The 14,226-nt window shown below is 39.6% G+C and overlaps 1 protein-coding gene across 1 annotated transcript in view; it reads left to right on the top strand.

The window, feature by feature from the left end:
* Elapor2 (endosome-lysosome associated apoptosis and autophagy regulator family member 2) overlaps positions 1-13,646 on the top strand; it is a 182,051-nt gene extending 168,405 nt beyond the window's left edge. The window contains exon 22 of the mRNA XM_032907046.1: positions 10,948-13,646. Within this exon, the coding sequence (XP_032762937.1) occupies positions 10,948-11,007 (60 nt within the window). The 3' untranslated portion in view covers positions 11,008-13,646. The remainder of the gene's footprint in view (positions 1-10,947) is intronic.
* The last annotated feature ends 580 nt before the right edge of the window (positions 13,647-14,226 follow it).

Here is a 14,226-nt window from a genome sequence, read left to right on the forward strand (position 1 = left end):
CTATTTCTGTTTTTTAGATCCTGGATGGTTTTGTTCAATTTCTTCACCTGTTTGGTTGTGTTTTCCTGTAATTCTGTAAGGGATTTTTGTGTTTCCTCTTTAAGGGCTTCTACTTGTTTATGTGTGTTCTCCTGTGTTTCTTTAAGGGAGTTATTTATGTCCTTCCTAAAGTCCTCCATCATCATCATGAGATGTAATTTTAAATCCAAATCTTGCTTTTCAGGCATGATGGGGTATCTAGGACTTACTGTAATGGGAGAACTGTGTTCTGATGATGCCAAGTAGCCTTGGTTTCTATTGCTTAGGTTCTTGCACCTGCCTCTCACCATCTCGTTATCTCTAGTGCTACCTACCCTTCCTGTCTCTCACTGGAGCCTGTCCCTCTTGTGATCCTGATTGTGTCAGAGCTTCTCAGAGTCCAGCTGTCTTTGGGACCCTGTGATTCTGTGATTCTGTGATCCAGAGATCCTGTTATGTCAGAGCTCCTGGGAGTCAAGCTTTCTCTGGGTGTTCTAGGAATGGGTAGGGAGCTAGAGCCTTGGGTTTGCTCCAGCCATAGGTACAGGCTGAAGGGAACCTGTGCCTCTGGTGAGGTAGGGGTTTGTGTTTCCCTGGTTCCTTCAGGGGTCCCAGTTATGCTGGGTGTTGGAAAAGATGTTGTGGCCTCAACTGTGATTTTCAGTGTGTCAGAGCTCCAGTGCTCTTGGGTTTGTCCGATCTCCTTGGAGTCGAGCTTCCTTTGTGATTCTGTGATCCTGTGATCCTGGGCGTTTCAAAGCACCTGTAAATTGGGCTCTTTCTGGGTGTTCTAAGAGTGGGTACAGAGCTAGTGCCCCAAGTCTGCTCCTGGTGAAGGTTCAAACTGGAAGGAACCTGTGTTACTGGCCAGGCGGGGGTTCCTGTGTCCCTAGATCCTGGGGATCCCAGTTACTTTGGGTGTTGGGGCAGTTGTTGTGGTCTCCTCACTTGTGATCCTGGGCATGTTAGAGCACCTGAGAGTCAGACTTCCTCTGGTTGTTATGGGAATGGGTGCAGAGCCAGCACCCAAGGTCTGCTTAGGGCACAGTTCCAGACAGGAAGGAACCTGTACCACTGGCTGGATAGGGGTTCCTAGGGTGTTGGGGAAGATGTTGCAGCCTATTATACTCTTGATGTATTCTGTGACAATAGAAGACAAAGTTGTAGGTAACATTTGTATGTTTTCTTTCTTCCTGTTTGTTATCTATAAAGTAAGGTGACTCTTCTTAGAAAACCATACTTACTGACCAAAATCCTGTGAGAAGATATATGAAAGAGGTAAAGAGATAATCAGAAGTTTTTTTTTTTTTTAATTAGCTTCTGAGATTTAACTCAGGGTATGATGATACCATATACCTTCCAATGGTAGGAAGTGTGGAAGGCCCATTGATACACCACCATTTTAGCTTACTACTGGATGAGTTTTTTGATTAAAAAATGATATGCTATTGTCGTAAATAGTCCCCAAATCCTTAATCTTTATATAGGACTGAACTGGTGAAACTAGAATTAATACCACTAGTAGAAAGGAAAGAATCAAAGAGTAATGCCACCAAGTGTCTAAGAAAAAAACTGACCATCTGTTGCCATAAATCCCATGCCTGACGTTCTGTGGTAACACCTCTGTATCAACAGTACAGTTTTGGATCCTGTGAGATGGCTTAGCAGGTTGAGGTGCTTATTGCCAAAACCCATTTGGTAAAAGTAGAGAACTGACTCCTGGAAGTTGTTCTCTGACATCTACACACATGCCAGAACACATGTATACACAGTAAATAAGTAAATATGTATTTATATATGCATACCTAATCACATATTCTGCATTCATTTACTGTGTCTATAGTGTCTTTATCTATAATGGTGGGTGGGGTGATGGATCAGTGTAACCTTTGGGGCATCCACAGTTTTTAAGAGAAGCTTGATTCCCTTTGCTATTTTCATGAGTTCTTGCTGCAAGCATTTCTCTGACTGACATGTTTGATTTATTCAGAAGTTAATATCTTTTTTCCCAGAGTTTATTGTCCTCAAGAAGGGTGTATAGTGTTCTAAGTGTTAATCAAAACAGATGGATCATTTGCAAAAGTTCATGAGTCAGTTACATATATGCAAATCAGAGAGTGAATACCTGTAGTAGCCAGGGACTACTGACAGAAACCAGAGACAATAATAGTCAGTCTTGGTATTCACTAAAATGTTGATGAGTGAAGAATCTGATTGATCTTGTGAGTTTCTTTTGCTCTATAGAGTACAGCAAAGTAAGATTTTCCTCAAAGCCTTAAGGAAGGCTTATTTTCTGTTCCCATTTACTCACTGTAAACGGGAATGTCAAAGTGTAGAGTTGTAAGGTTAACATAGGAAAGATAGTCAGTGTGTGAGTAGAACATGGCAACAAGTGAATAGAAGGTTTCAAAATGGCAGTATCTTATCTGGCATGTATGTCAAATAGATGAGAGTGTTATGCAGAAGCACACTACAGAAAGGTATACTGAGGATGAGGCTCTCTTGTATTGCCAGAATCTGCAGTTCATCTGCTACAGAAAATTCCTTTATAAGGTTGTTGCAAGGATTATATAATACACAGGTATGGAGTATACCCTGAGTTTCTGGACAGGTTTTAAAATTCACTTTGCATTCCATTCCCACAATCCTCCCCCCATCCCCCCTCTTCTTTGAGTGAGTGGGAGTCCTCCTGGGTATCCCCTAACTCAGACATTTCAAGTCTCTGCCAGGATAGGCACATACGCTCCCATTGAGACTAGATAAGACAGCCCAGCTAGAACATATCCCACATACAGGCAACCGCTTTGGGGGATAGCATGCATTTCAGTTGTTCGAGACTCATATGAAGACCAAGCTGCACATCTGCTACACATATGTGGGGAGGCCTAGGCTCATCCTGTGTATGTTCTTTGTTTGGTGAGTCAGTCTCTGAGGAGCCCCAACAGTCCACGTTAGTTGACTCTGTTTCTATCTCTTTCTAACTCTGTGGAGTTTCTATCTCTTTCAGGGTCCACCATCCTCCCCCCTATTCTTCCATAAGAGTCTGCAAGTGACATTAACTGTTTGACTGTGGGTTTCTGCATCTGTCTGAGTCAGCTGGTGGGTGGAGCCTCTCAGAGGACAGCCATGCTGGACTCCTGTCTCCAAGTATAACAGAGTATCATTAGTAGTATCAGGGATTAGTGCTTGCCCATGGGAGGTGTCTCAAATTGGGTTGGTTATTGGTTAGCCATTCAACTAGTCTCTGCTCCATCCCCTGTGCCTGTATTTCTTGTTGACAGGATACATTTTAGGTTGAAAGTTGTGTGAATGGGTTGTTGTTTCCCCACTGGGGTTCCTGCCTGGCTACAGGAAGTGGCCTCTTTAGGTTCCACATCCCCAGTGCTGTGAGTCACAGCTAAAGATCGTCCCCATTGAGTTTTGAGCACCGCCTTTATCCCAGGTCTCTGTCTTGGCCTGGAGAAGTCCCCCACTTCCTCACCTGCATCAGTTGCAGAATTCCATTCATTCTCATGGCCGGCTGTCCATCCCTCCTCTTCCTCACCTGATCCTGAACCTTCTCCATTTCCCTCCCCATTCCTTCTCCCATGCAGTACCCTTTCTCCATCTGCCTTCGCCCTTCTGAGTAAGATTCAAGCTTCTTTGTTTGTGACTTCCTTGTTTAGCTTCTTTGGGTCTGTGGAGTATAGCATGGGTGTCCTGTACTTTATGGCTAATACATACTTACAAGTGAGTACATACCATGCATGTTCTAGACAGGTTTTAGCATATACTATATGTTAGTCCCAGTTCAGAAGAGTCTACCTTTTGATTAGCTAACATAAAAAAACATGTAGAATACTCTAATGAGGCCAGTTCTCATGGTAGGCACAGAGACAAGGTGGGAGCTAGTCTGTTTACCATGACTCCTGCATAGATTCGGGGTCATAGCCCTACAGTAATAAGAATGATTCTTGTAATATCTCTGAATTTTATTGGGGTTTATCGGATACCTTTTCAAGTAGAGGTGTCTAGAAAGACATCCTAACACAGGTAGGGTTGAACTGATGGTGTTGAACATACTGAGAGGATGTCACTTGGGTATCAGAAAGCAGAGGAGTGTAAAACCCTAGCTCATTCACTTGTTGCAAAACAGCAGAGGAGTTAGGAACCCTGCCTGGGGTGGCTTGTAGCCTTACTTTTTGTAGGATCACTCATGATAGAAGAATATGTCTGAGCTTGTTACTTTGGGAAATACAAGCATGTAACACAGTTCTACTATGTTTTCAGACGTTGAAACAATGCCAACAGTGTCTTGAGTGGGCACATAGTCTACACGTTCATATTACATTCATTTCTGCTTTGTCCTTGGTTTAAATCTTCTCATAGGTCCAGAAAGATTAGTGACCTGGGGTACTATATCCAGCACAGGCATGTTGAAACTTCACTGCTAGGCTCCTTAAGAGACTCCATTGGTATGCATGCTCTTCAGTTCCTCTTTGTGACAGTAAAATCTTAGCTTTTCTACTAATCATCATCTTCCTGAGCAGCCAGTGACAGGGGAGATGGGGATTAAGCATGAAGACAGGAAGAATACCTGACATCAAATAGACTTTGTATTTGTTCTTATTTACTGTCAGCTCAGCTGCTGCACAGTGTCCAACAAAACTGCCATCTTCCATTCATCCGTGCTATGCTGAAGAGCACGGTTGTTATTGCTGGCATATCTGTTTTGGTTTTGAGACCTTTTGATTCACAGGCCACATCACAATTGATTTTTTGTGTGAGGCCACAGATTTTCTGTCATTTGTTGATTTAGATGAAGCTTATCTACTGGAGCTCCTCCTGCTCCCAAGAATCCACTTTAATGTAGGGTACTTTTTGCTCCATTTTCTCGCAATCTAGTTAATGCTAGAGAATGAAGGGAATTTCTAGGTGATAGCTGGCTATTGCTGTTTATCTGGGTTCTATTTGGTTAACGTCTTATAATACAATGATCTCCTCATGCCTTAGGACTCCATCTGGGAGTTAAAGGAAAGCACAAAGTCTAGTCAACTCTGTACAAATGTGTTCTTGTGGGAATTTGTTTTCAAGAAAATCTTCCAGAGAAAACCAATGCTCTGGGATTGTTAGTCAGGAACTGCACAAAATCTTGAGGCAATTTTTTCCTATCAGCTTTTATTTAGTTAATTGATTTTCTGTGTGGGCATTTTCACTTATGTGGGTGCTTGTGTTTGCAGGGTTGGTGAACAGGTATATGTGCATGCATGTGTATAGAGGCCAGAGGTTATCCCTCAAAGGTCTGGCCTCAGGTATCATTCTTCAGGGGCAATCCACATTGTTTTCTGACACAAGATCTCTCATTCACTTGAAGCACACTTAGTAAATTAGGCTGGCTGGCAGCAAGCCCCAAAGATTTGGCTATTCCATGCGTTGGGATTCTAAGAGCCCATCACTCCATGTTCTATGTACACGGGCTCAGAAGACCTAACTTATGTGTGTGTGCTTACAAGATTATACTTACCAACTGAACTGTCATTAATGGTTCTGAAATTGCCTTGTATAATCATGTTAATCTAGTTGTTTTGGTGAAGGTTAAGAGATTAGTCGAACACACTACTGGGCATGCCAATGGGCATATTTTCAGAGTTGATTGAATTATGAAATAACTCATTTTGTGGCTCAGTTTCTTGAAAGATTGCTTGATAAGGAGGTGGGACTTCCTTAGAGGAAGAAAGTCGCTTGTGCCTAAGTCTTTGTTCTTTATCTTGCAGTGGGTCCTTCTTACACTTACTTTCTGTTACTCCATGCCTTTCTCATGCGATCAACCAATCCCTCCAAAACTGTGAACCGAAACAATCCTTCCATTAACTTATATCTCTGAAGCCGTAAAGTAATTGAAAAAGCTTGGTAGGATCTAGTGTTTTGAAATCTAAGATGGCTTAGCTGTTGCAGTTCCTAACAGGCAAGGAGTGCTGCCACATCTTCAAAATTCTAATTCACCAGGCTTCAGTCCATAAAATAAATGCTTGTTTCGTACTGTGATGAAGTTCAGTGTTAGTTAGTCTAGGGACTATCTGAAGCCAATGCTGATTAGTAAGGAAGTCCTTCTGCCAGAGAAGGATCAATATGAGAGCAGTGTTCAGCAGCTGACCTTTAAACCCTCATTCTACTCCCTACCGCTGGACATGTTCCTTCTCATTATCAGGCAATAAAACATAGGACCCCTTATGCTTTGAGGGCTTGTTCAACGTGTTTTCTGCAAGCTCTATGGAACTTTGAGAACTCGTTTCCTGTCAACGCACATTCATCAGCATCTGCAACTTGAATCCTTCCTTATTCACAAAACCACATCTCCATCATTTTCATGTCTTCATTAGCAAAAAACTGAAGAATTCTTGTGATTTCGAAATGTCACTGTACTTTTGAGCCAACACGTTGGCCTACCATGGTCTCATATTCTTTAGCAGACTTGAGTCTCCCATGTTGGAGACAAACCAGTCTTTTATCTATAGTAGGAACAACAGCCAGAGTTTGTTTGTCCAGTCTTCACATTATGAAGGGTGTAAAGAGCTAGAAGATGCCTGCACATCCAGCACATGGTGAAGAGTAACCCCTGTCTTGGGGAACCTGTCCTCTGCATAGAATGCTTTCTATTTCTTCTACATGGGGAGGTTGCCCTTTAAACTTGTAGGCCTGTAATCAGGATTTGCCTTTGCTCTGGAAGAAGATAACATCTCTCTATTCTGAGGATTTGAGTTGTATTAACATATTTGAAAAGACTATCTAGAATGAAAGATAATCCATGTATTGGGCCTATAGAAGCCAAGAGAGAAGGGCATCTCAGAACTTCACTCAGCTTTCTCTCAACTGGGCAGTATTTTTCAAGGAAGGAAAATTCATTTTATAGGTGCCAGGGAACATTTTAAGGAAAAGTGATGCTTAAGCCATATCGTAAAGAATGCCTGAATTGTTCAGGGCAAGAGTAAGTTAAATTATTACAAAGACTTAAGTGTTTCTTCATATTGTAGTACCCCCACACCCTTGTTATATTAGAGCCAGAACACTGAAAAATGGGAAAAGATTCCTAGATAGAATCAGATAGAAACAAGAGGTCAATAGAGGTACTCCTCCATGAGAAAGTTCAGAATATGCATTTTTTAAAATGACAATTCCAGTCAGTGTGATCATTTTGTCCACTTTTAAAAATTTATTGTTTTCAATAATTAAGTCGACATACAAAGTAATGTAATTATTCTGACATTTTCACACACATGTTGTACTTTTTGTTTCCCTCCCTTTCTACCCTCCCCAACCCTTGCTCTTTCCCATCACTCATTAACAGCCCACCCCTTTTTTGTATCACATGTATTCCATTACTCTATCTTCCCCTCCCCCTCCCACCTTTTAAACATCTACTCCTCCCATTTCATGGGCCCCTTCCTAGTTTTAACACCTACCCCCACCCACCCAGATATACACATACAAGAGAAAACATGCAATTTTGTCTTTCTTAAACTGGCTTATTTCACTCAACATAATGATTTAGTGTTTTATTCGCTTTTTCCTCCTACAAAGACCATAATTTTACTTCTCTTCTCAGCTGAATAAAGTCCCATAATGTATATAATTACATTTTTTATCCTTTTATATATTTATGGACATCTAAGTAGGTTCCATTTCCTCTCTGTTGTAAATAATGCATTCATAAATGCAAATGTAGAAGTGTCCTTGCAGTAGTAGTTAGAGCCCTCTGAATATACAGCCTGGAGAGGTATAGTTGGGTCATATGGTAGTTTTGTACTTGAGCTTGTGATAACCTTTCTCTTAATTTCCCTGGGGGCTTTACCAGTTTATATTCCTATCAGCAGTGTCTGAGGGTTCCTCCCTTCTCACATTTTTTTTTGCCAGAATTTGTTAGCATTTGTTATCCTGATGACAGCAATTCTGACTGTGTGAAAAGAAATCTCAAAGCAGTATTAATTTGTATTTTCCTGCTGGGTAAGAATGTTGAATACATTAAAAAATATTTCTTGGATAGTTCTGTTTATTAACTTTCATCCTACTTATGAGTCTGTTTCTTTCTTGCTTTTTCTTTCTTTTCTTTTCTTTTTTTTTTTTTTTTTTGGTGTTTCATTTTTGAGTTACTTTATAGGTCCTAGGTATTCATATAGAAGTGCAAAGGACCCTGAATACTAAAATGAATCTAAGCAGGAAGACGCTGATGAAATATCTGATATTAAATTATAACATGAAGTGATAATAACAGAAACTATGTGGTACTGGCACAAAGACAACCATGGAGAGCGATGGAATACTTAGTGGATGACTTAGAAATAAGCCCACACAGTGACAGCCACCTAACTTTTGACAAAAGTAACAAAACATGCATTGAAAGAGACACCCGCATTGAAAGAGACACCCTCTTCAACAACAGGTTCTGGGAAAACTGAATACCCATACGTAGAACAATGAAACTAGATTCCCGCTCCTCATCCTGCACACACACAAATCAAAATGGAGCAAAACCTTGTATAGAACTTGGAAAATTGAAACTGCAGGATAAAAATCTACAAAAATACTCTTAAGATACTGGCAGGGCGAAGGCAAAGGCAAGAACATTGTTGCAAAGAACTCCAGCAGCAGAGGGAGTAATTTCAAGAATTAATAAATAGGATCATATTAAATTCAAAAGCTCATACACAGTAAAGGAAATGGTTACCATGGCCAAGAGACAGCCTTGTGTCAGCCTTGTGTCAGCTCTGTCAGAGTTTGTTTTTTTTACACTTTAAAATAAAATTTGAACTATCGCAGAAAATGAGACCATTATAGGATACAAACCATTAACATACCACCTACATTTTATCATGTTTGCTTTGTCACACATCTGCTCATCTCTTAATTTTTATCAGTGTCTCCTGATATTTTAAAGTAAGTGTCAGACTTCAATGTCCCTCATTCCTGAACACTTCAGAAATATATTCTAAGGTTTCTTTAAGGCAGTGGCTCCCCACTTTCCTGACGCAGTGACCCTTTGATACAGTTCTTCATGCCGTGACCCCCGACTGTGACATTATGTCATTACTACTTCATACTTCTCTATTATTTTGAATCATAACATGATTCATGACCCACAGGTTGAGAACCACTACATTAGGTAAAGTACATGTGGTGTGAGCATACGTTTGCCTGAATTCTGGAGAAGCTGTGTACCTCAGTGACCATCTAGCACACTCACTAGTGACTCGGAAAGTGACCTCTAGCCCTTTTGCATGGAATCAGGCTTCTGTCTCCCAAAGACAATGACTATAATGCTCCTTTAAAGCACAGGTTACTTTTGTGTGTTTCAGAGCCCCACACAATCACATCACGCAGTGTGTCATATATCGTGCAAAGTTTTCTTTTACCCCCAAGGGTGTTTGTGAGAGACGCATACTCCCTATTTTAATTAGGAGTAGATTTTTCTCATGAATGGAGCAGTATTCTATAGCTACTACTTGCTAATGGACACCTATGCTGGTTCTAGCTTTTGAAGAGAGCTGCTTTGTATATCTTTAAAAATCTTTGCTTTATACAAATTAAAAATCTGAATGTTTGTCCCCTGCAATTAACAAGGAAAACTTTTGTTTTATTCTATAGTCATTTCTTGTTTTTGTTTGTTTTTGTTTTTGTTTTTTTTTTGTTTTTTTTTGGTTTGGGGGATTTCTTCATTATTGTTTTTTACAACTTTGACATTGTAGACACACATTAACAACATTGCCTTCTTTTTACAGATAGACTTGCCTCAAGAGTCCTGTTTTGGAAATTAGATTTGTCTAGGTGGCATCTGGTTTCTACCCCCAAAAGCCTTTTTGCTCTGTTAGTGGTCCTTCCTTTTGTTTAGCTACTCAGTCTACTCTCTGTCAACCTCTCATCTTACACTCAAACTTTAGCACACTTTTGTTTTCGCCTGGGGTTGATAGCTGATTTCTGTAGTTCCCTCCCTCTCTCCTTTTCTGCCCCTTTCCTCTTTCCTTCCTCCTTCCCTCCCTTTTCCCCATTTAAGCTAAGGGAAGAATTCTAGGGCTCCCCATATGCTGGGTGAGTTCCCCGTCACTGAGCTACACATATTTTCTATTGTAAATTAATTAATTTCATCTGTCATAGTGTGTGTGAGTGAGTAGAAGACTAATTGTGGAATTACTTTTCCTCCTTCCACTATAAGGTTTCTGGGGCATGAACACAGGTTGTTTGGCTTGGTGTCAAGTCTTTTTCTCCATGGTGGGCTATCTTACCTAACCCTAACCTAACTTAACCTAACACTTTCTTTTCTATATTTAATGAGTAAAACATTCAACATTCACAGATATTCAGCCTCCTATTTCTCTTTTGCCACATTAAAGACTCCTCTTTGGGTTTCTTACATAAGCCAGTTTGAATTAAACATCTGATTTATTACCTTATATGACTTCTTTAGCAGTTTTTAGTAGGCATAGGCACACAACAATACCCTAAAACATATAAATTGACTTAACTCATTTTGGCTCTTACTTTTCTTACTATACAGCCTATGTTATCAGACATGAATGTCTGCCAGTTCTCTTTTGCCCACAACTATATGTCAAGGTCACTGATCCAAGGTCGGGTGTGTCCTCAGAGAAAGTCTCCTTGGCTTTTTTTCTTCAAAAAAAAAAAAAAAAAAACATAGCCACATCTTCTGATATCTGCTCAATCTTGTGTTTGTTTCTATTTTGGAGTTGTCTGTCTTATCACTTGGGCATCAAAATTATCCTTCGGGGTACATACACTGTTTGCTGTATTTTCCACCTTACTTTAGCTGTAAACTCCTAATTGTAAGTGGCAGGCTCATAGGTTAAAGTAGTTTGGGGAACTTTTGTTTCGGCAAGCCAAATCCTAAAATGTTATTGGCATTTCAGTGAGCTGATTTTATTTTATGTTTTTCCCCCTTAGGAAAAAGACGACCACTTTGAATCTGTTCAGCTGAAATCCTCAAGATGCCCCAATATATGAAGAGACAATGCCATAGCATTCAGGACCCCCATTAGGACTTGTCCTCACACCTGACATGGCTGTGATCTCACCGAGGTGGTGTGCCAGCGGGAGGAGTAGGCAAAAATGCTGATTGCCTTATAACACGTCACATACTTTGTCAAACTACAGAAGACAGATGATGTGGGTCTCACTGAAGATGAAGCTTAACTCAGGAAGCGATTTAGCTGTATATACTCATGACTGAAACCCAAGTTTTAGCCCACCAATGCACTGCTGATGCATGCCATACTATTACTGGGTAACTTTAATTCTTTATACCGTCTACATACAAAATATGTGTTGGAAGGCGGACATAAGCATACGCCTTGTGTTTCCACGTATGTCTTGTTCTTGTACTTTGGGGAAGATTTGGGGAAAAAATTAAGTTCTAATTATTTTTGCCATTATTTCTCCAAGACTTGAAAACATCTTTTTTTTTTTAAAATTGAAATGATGAGCAGAATGAAAGACAATAAATTTTCATAGGGTATTTTCTCTTGACTTCAGAAAGACTAGGATACTAGTAATATTTTGTGAAGTTACTTACTTGGGTTACCTAAGGTGATAATCACTTTTAAAAACTTCTTTCCTTTTGTTGGAACTAGTATGAAAAAAATTTAAGTAACTGCTTGAAGTCATCTCATGGGATGGGGTGGGAGGCAATAAAAGTCAAGAAGAAAGCTCAATATTCCATTCATTCAAACAATCTGGCTTTATCAGAAGTCAGAGGCTTAAAGCACTTGAGTGTCAATATAGACTAAAGCTTGGGGAGCACCCTATTTTGCAGACCCCTGCATAGTCATGAGGAAGGAGAGGGAGCGCTTGACCCTAAGCACAGAAAACTCTCTTGTTCGGGTAACTGAGGTCATACCAAGTATCAGCTGGGCTTTCCCTCGACATCAGGCATCACCCAGAGTGCTAGAGGTGTCTATTTTTCCCTTGCTAGAAGACTTTGAGGATTATAAATATCTTGAAGATTTTATTTTTAAGCCAATAAGGGAGAAATTCAATTTTTGAAGTGTGGATACCTGTATTCACAGTCAGATCCTTCTGAGCAATGTGTTGTTCCTGTTCGAAAGCAACCCAGAAACTTGTGACATTTCTCATGGTGGATTATGAGTGTCAGTGTGATTTGGATATTACTTTTGAAGGAAGTTTGGTGATGAATTTGATCAAGTTTGTGTAAACTTTTTAGACCTGGGAATTAGAGTGTCTTACCCATTCCTGATATAAGATGTTCTGGTTTGTTTCTAATAAACCAATAATCTTTACAGACCTTAACCACATACTTAAAAAGATTTTTGATGGGCTGCAGCAGGCAAAGCATACGGGTAAGGTTTTCACCATGTGTTTTGCCTGAGGTGTTTCAGTGCTTGTAATGTTTGGTTGTTGTGGGTGATGTAGTCTTTATTTTTGTGAAAAATGGGAGAAAATGAATACATGAATAATTGTGCTTATTGGCCAGTGGGTAAACCGCTAGACCTTTTTGCTACCACTAAAAGAATGGTTGTATGCGTGTGTTTTGTGTGTGTGTGTGTGTGTGTGTGTGTGTGTGTATGTGTGTGCATGTACATATGTATATGTATGTGTGTATGTATGTATCTACTACTAAATATGAAAATAGGTGATGTATTATTGTTTGTTGTAAGACTGAAAAGAATGTTACTTAGCATAATTTTGTATTTAATTTCTTGAATATTCTAAATTATTTTAGCTTTGCTCATTTTTTGTCTCAATATCAGAATATTGGCATGCCTTTCCCTATCATAATCCAAATTTAACCAGAAGAGTGGGAATTACACTTGAACTACCACTTAGAGGACCAGGTGGAAACGGAGACTGGACAGAGTCAGAAAGCATCTTCTGTCACCTGTCACCCCTTTTCACCCTCTGCTGTGCTCAACATGTATGTTCCAAGCCATAGAAATAATTGGGATTTGTTCCCAGGTTCTTCTTCTTTCTCTTGTCACTGGACTAAAATCTCTGACATGTCAAAAATGCCTTAAATTTTAATGAACTCTCTGAAAATGCAGTAGATATTGAAGAAGTTATTTTATTTCTAATTTTAGATATTAAATAGATTTTTTTTTTTTGTCAGCTCGGTCCCATCTTTGGATTCCCACGGCTCGTCATTTTATTCTAAGAGCTGAAGAACTATGACAGAACATTATGAGGAGAATATGCAGAGCAATTCTAGCTGTAAAATTCTGTTTAGTTTTATGTATGGCCTTTGACAAGCCCAGTGAAATGTTGAAAGCTATAATCAAATCGCTTCTACGATTTATTGACACGTCCTCTCCCCATCACTACTAGTGATAGAAAAATACATTATTTATTACGTTTCTTCTAAAAGGCATAGTTTGGAGCCTTAAATAGTTCATTAAGTCATCTGTTGTGTATAACATCACTTAGCACTGTGTCAAAACATATTTAAGTCAATTTTCTACTGGATGAGAACATGTCGTCTATGGATAAGTTATATTATGCTATTTGACAATGTCAAGCAATTTGGTATATAGTCACTTGATTTAAAATACTGAATTTTATTATTATTGACCTTTCCCATCTTTGGTTACTAATAATCATATCCTTCTTAGGATTAAACATATTTCATTGTACTTTTGTGTAGACTTCTGTCATTATTTTTCATCCCTAAAATGATGGTTTAAGTTAGTGTGGTGGAAGAATTACTTGAGCCCAGTTATTCACCATCTGGGTTCTCAGGTGCTGAGTAACAGCCGGTTTGCTTTACGTTTCTTCTGGCCAAGAGTCATTTGATGCCATAGGTAACAGTGTTTCCCATGGTTCATGGTCATCCCTAATGGCCAAGTGTTCCTATTTTCCTCATAAAACCTAGTTGCTTGGTTAGTGTAAAATGTGCTGCTAATATTTGTATTCTCATATTGATACTTTAGATACCTTCTGAGGGCGAGATGCTGATGTACAAAGTAGTATAGATTAAGATGGGGTACTAGAGAGGATTCCCCGCTTATTTATAGCATCTGCTCACGTAGGGTGACCTCAGCGCTCACCCATTTACCAAGTCCAGTTTCAATATGAAACTGCAAGTGGCATTTAGCTTTCCTTTAATGATTGCTGGCTCACCAAAACCTCCAGTTTCTTTGAATGAAATGTCAATTAAGACCTTAGTTAGCTGGAGTTTTCTTCATTGTATTAACTCACGGAGAGAGGCTTCTA

The sequence above is a fragment of the Rattus rattus genome, chromosome 6 (genome assembly GCF_011064425.1).
Source record: "Rattus rattus isolate New Zealand chromosome 6, Rrattus_CSIRO_v1, whole genome shotgun sequence".
NCBI lineage: Eukaryota > Metazoa > Chordata > Mammalia > Rodentia > Muridae > Rattus > Rattus rattus.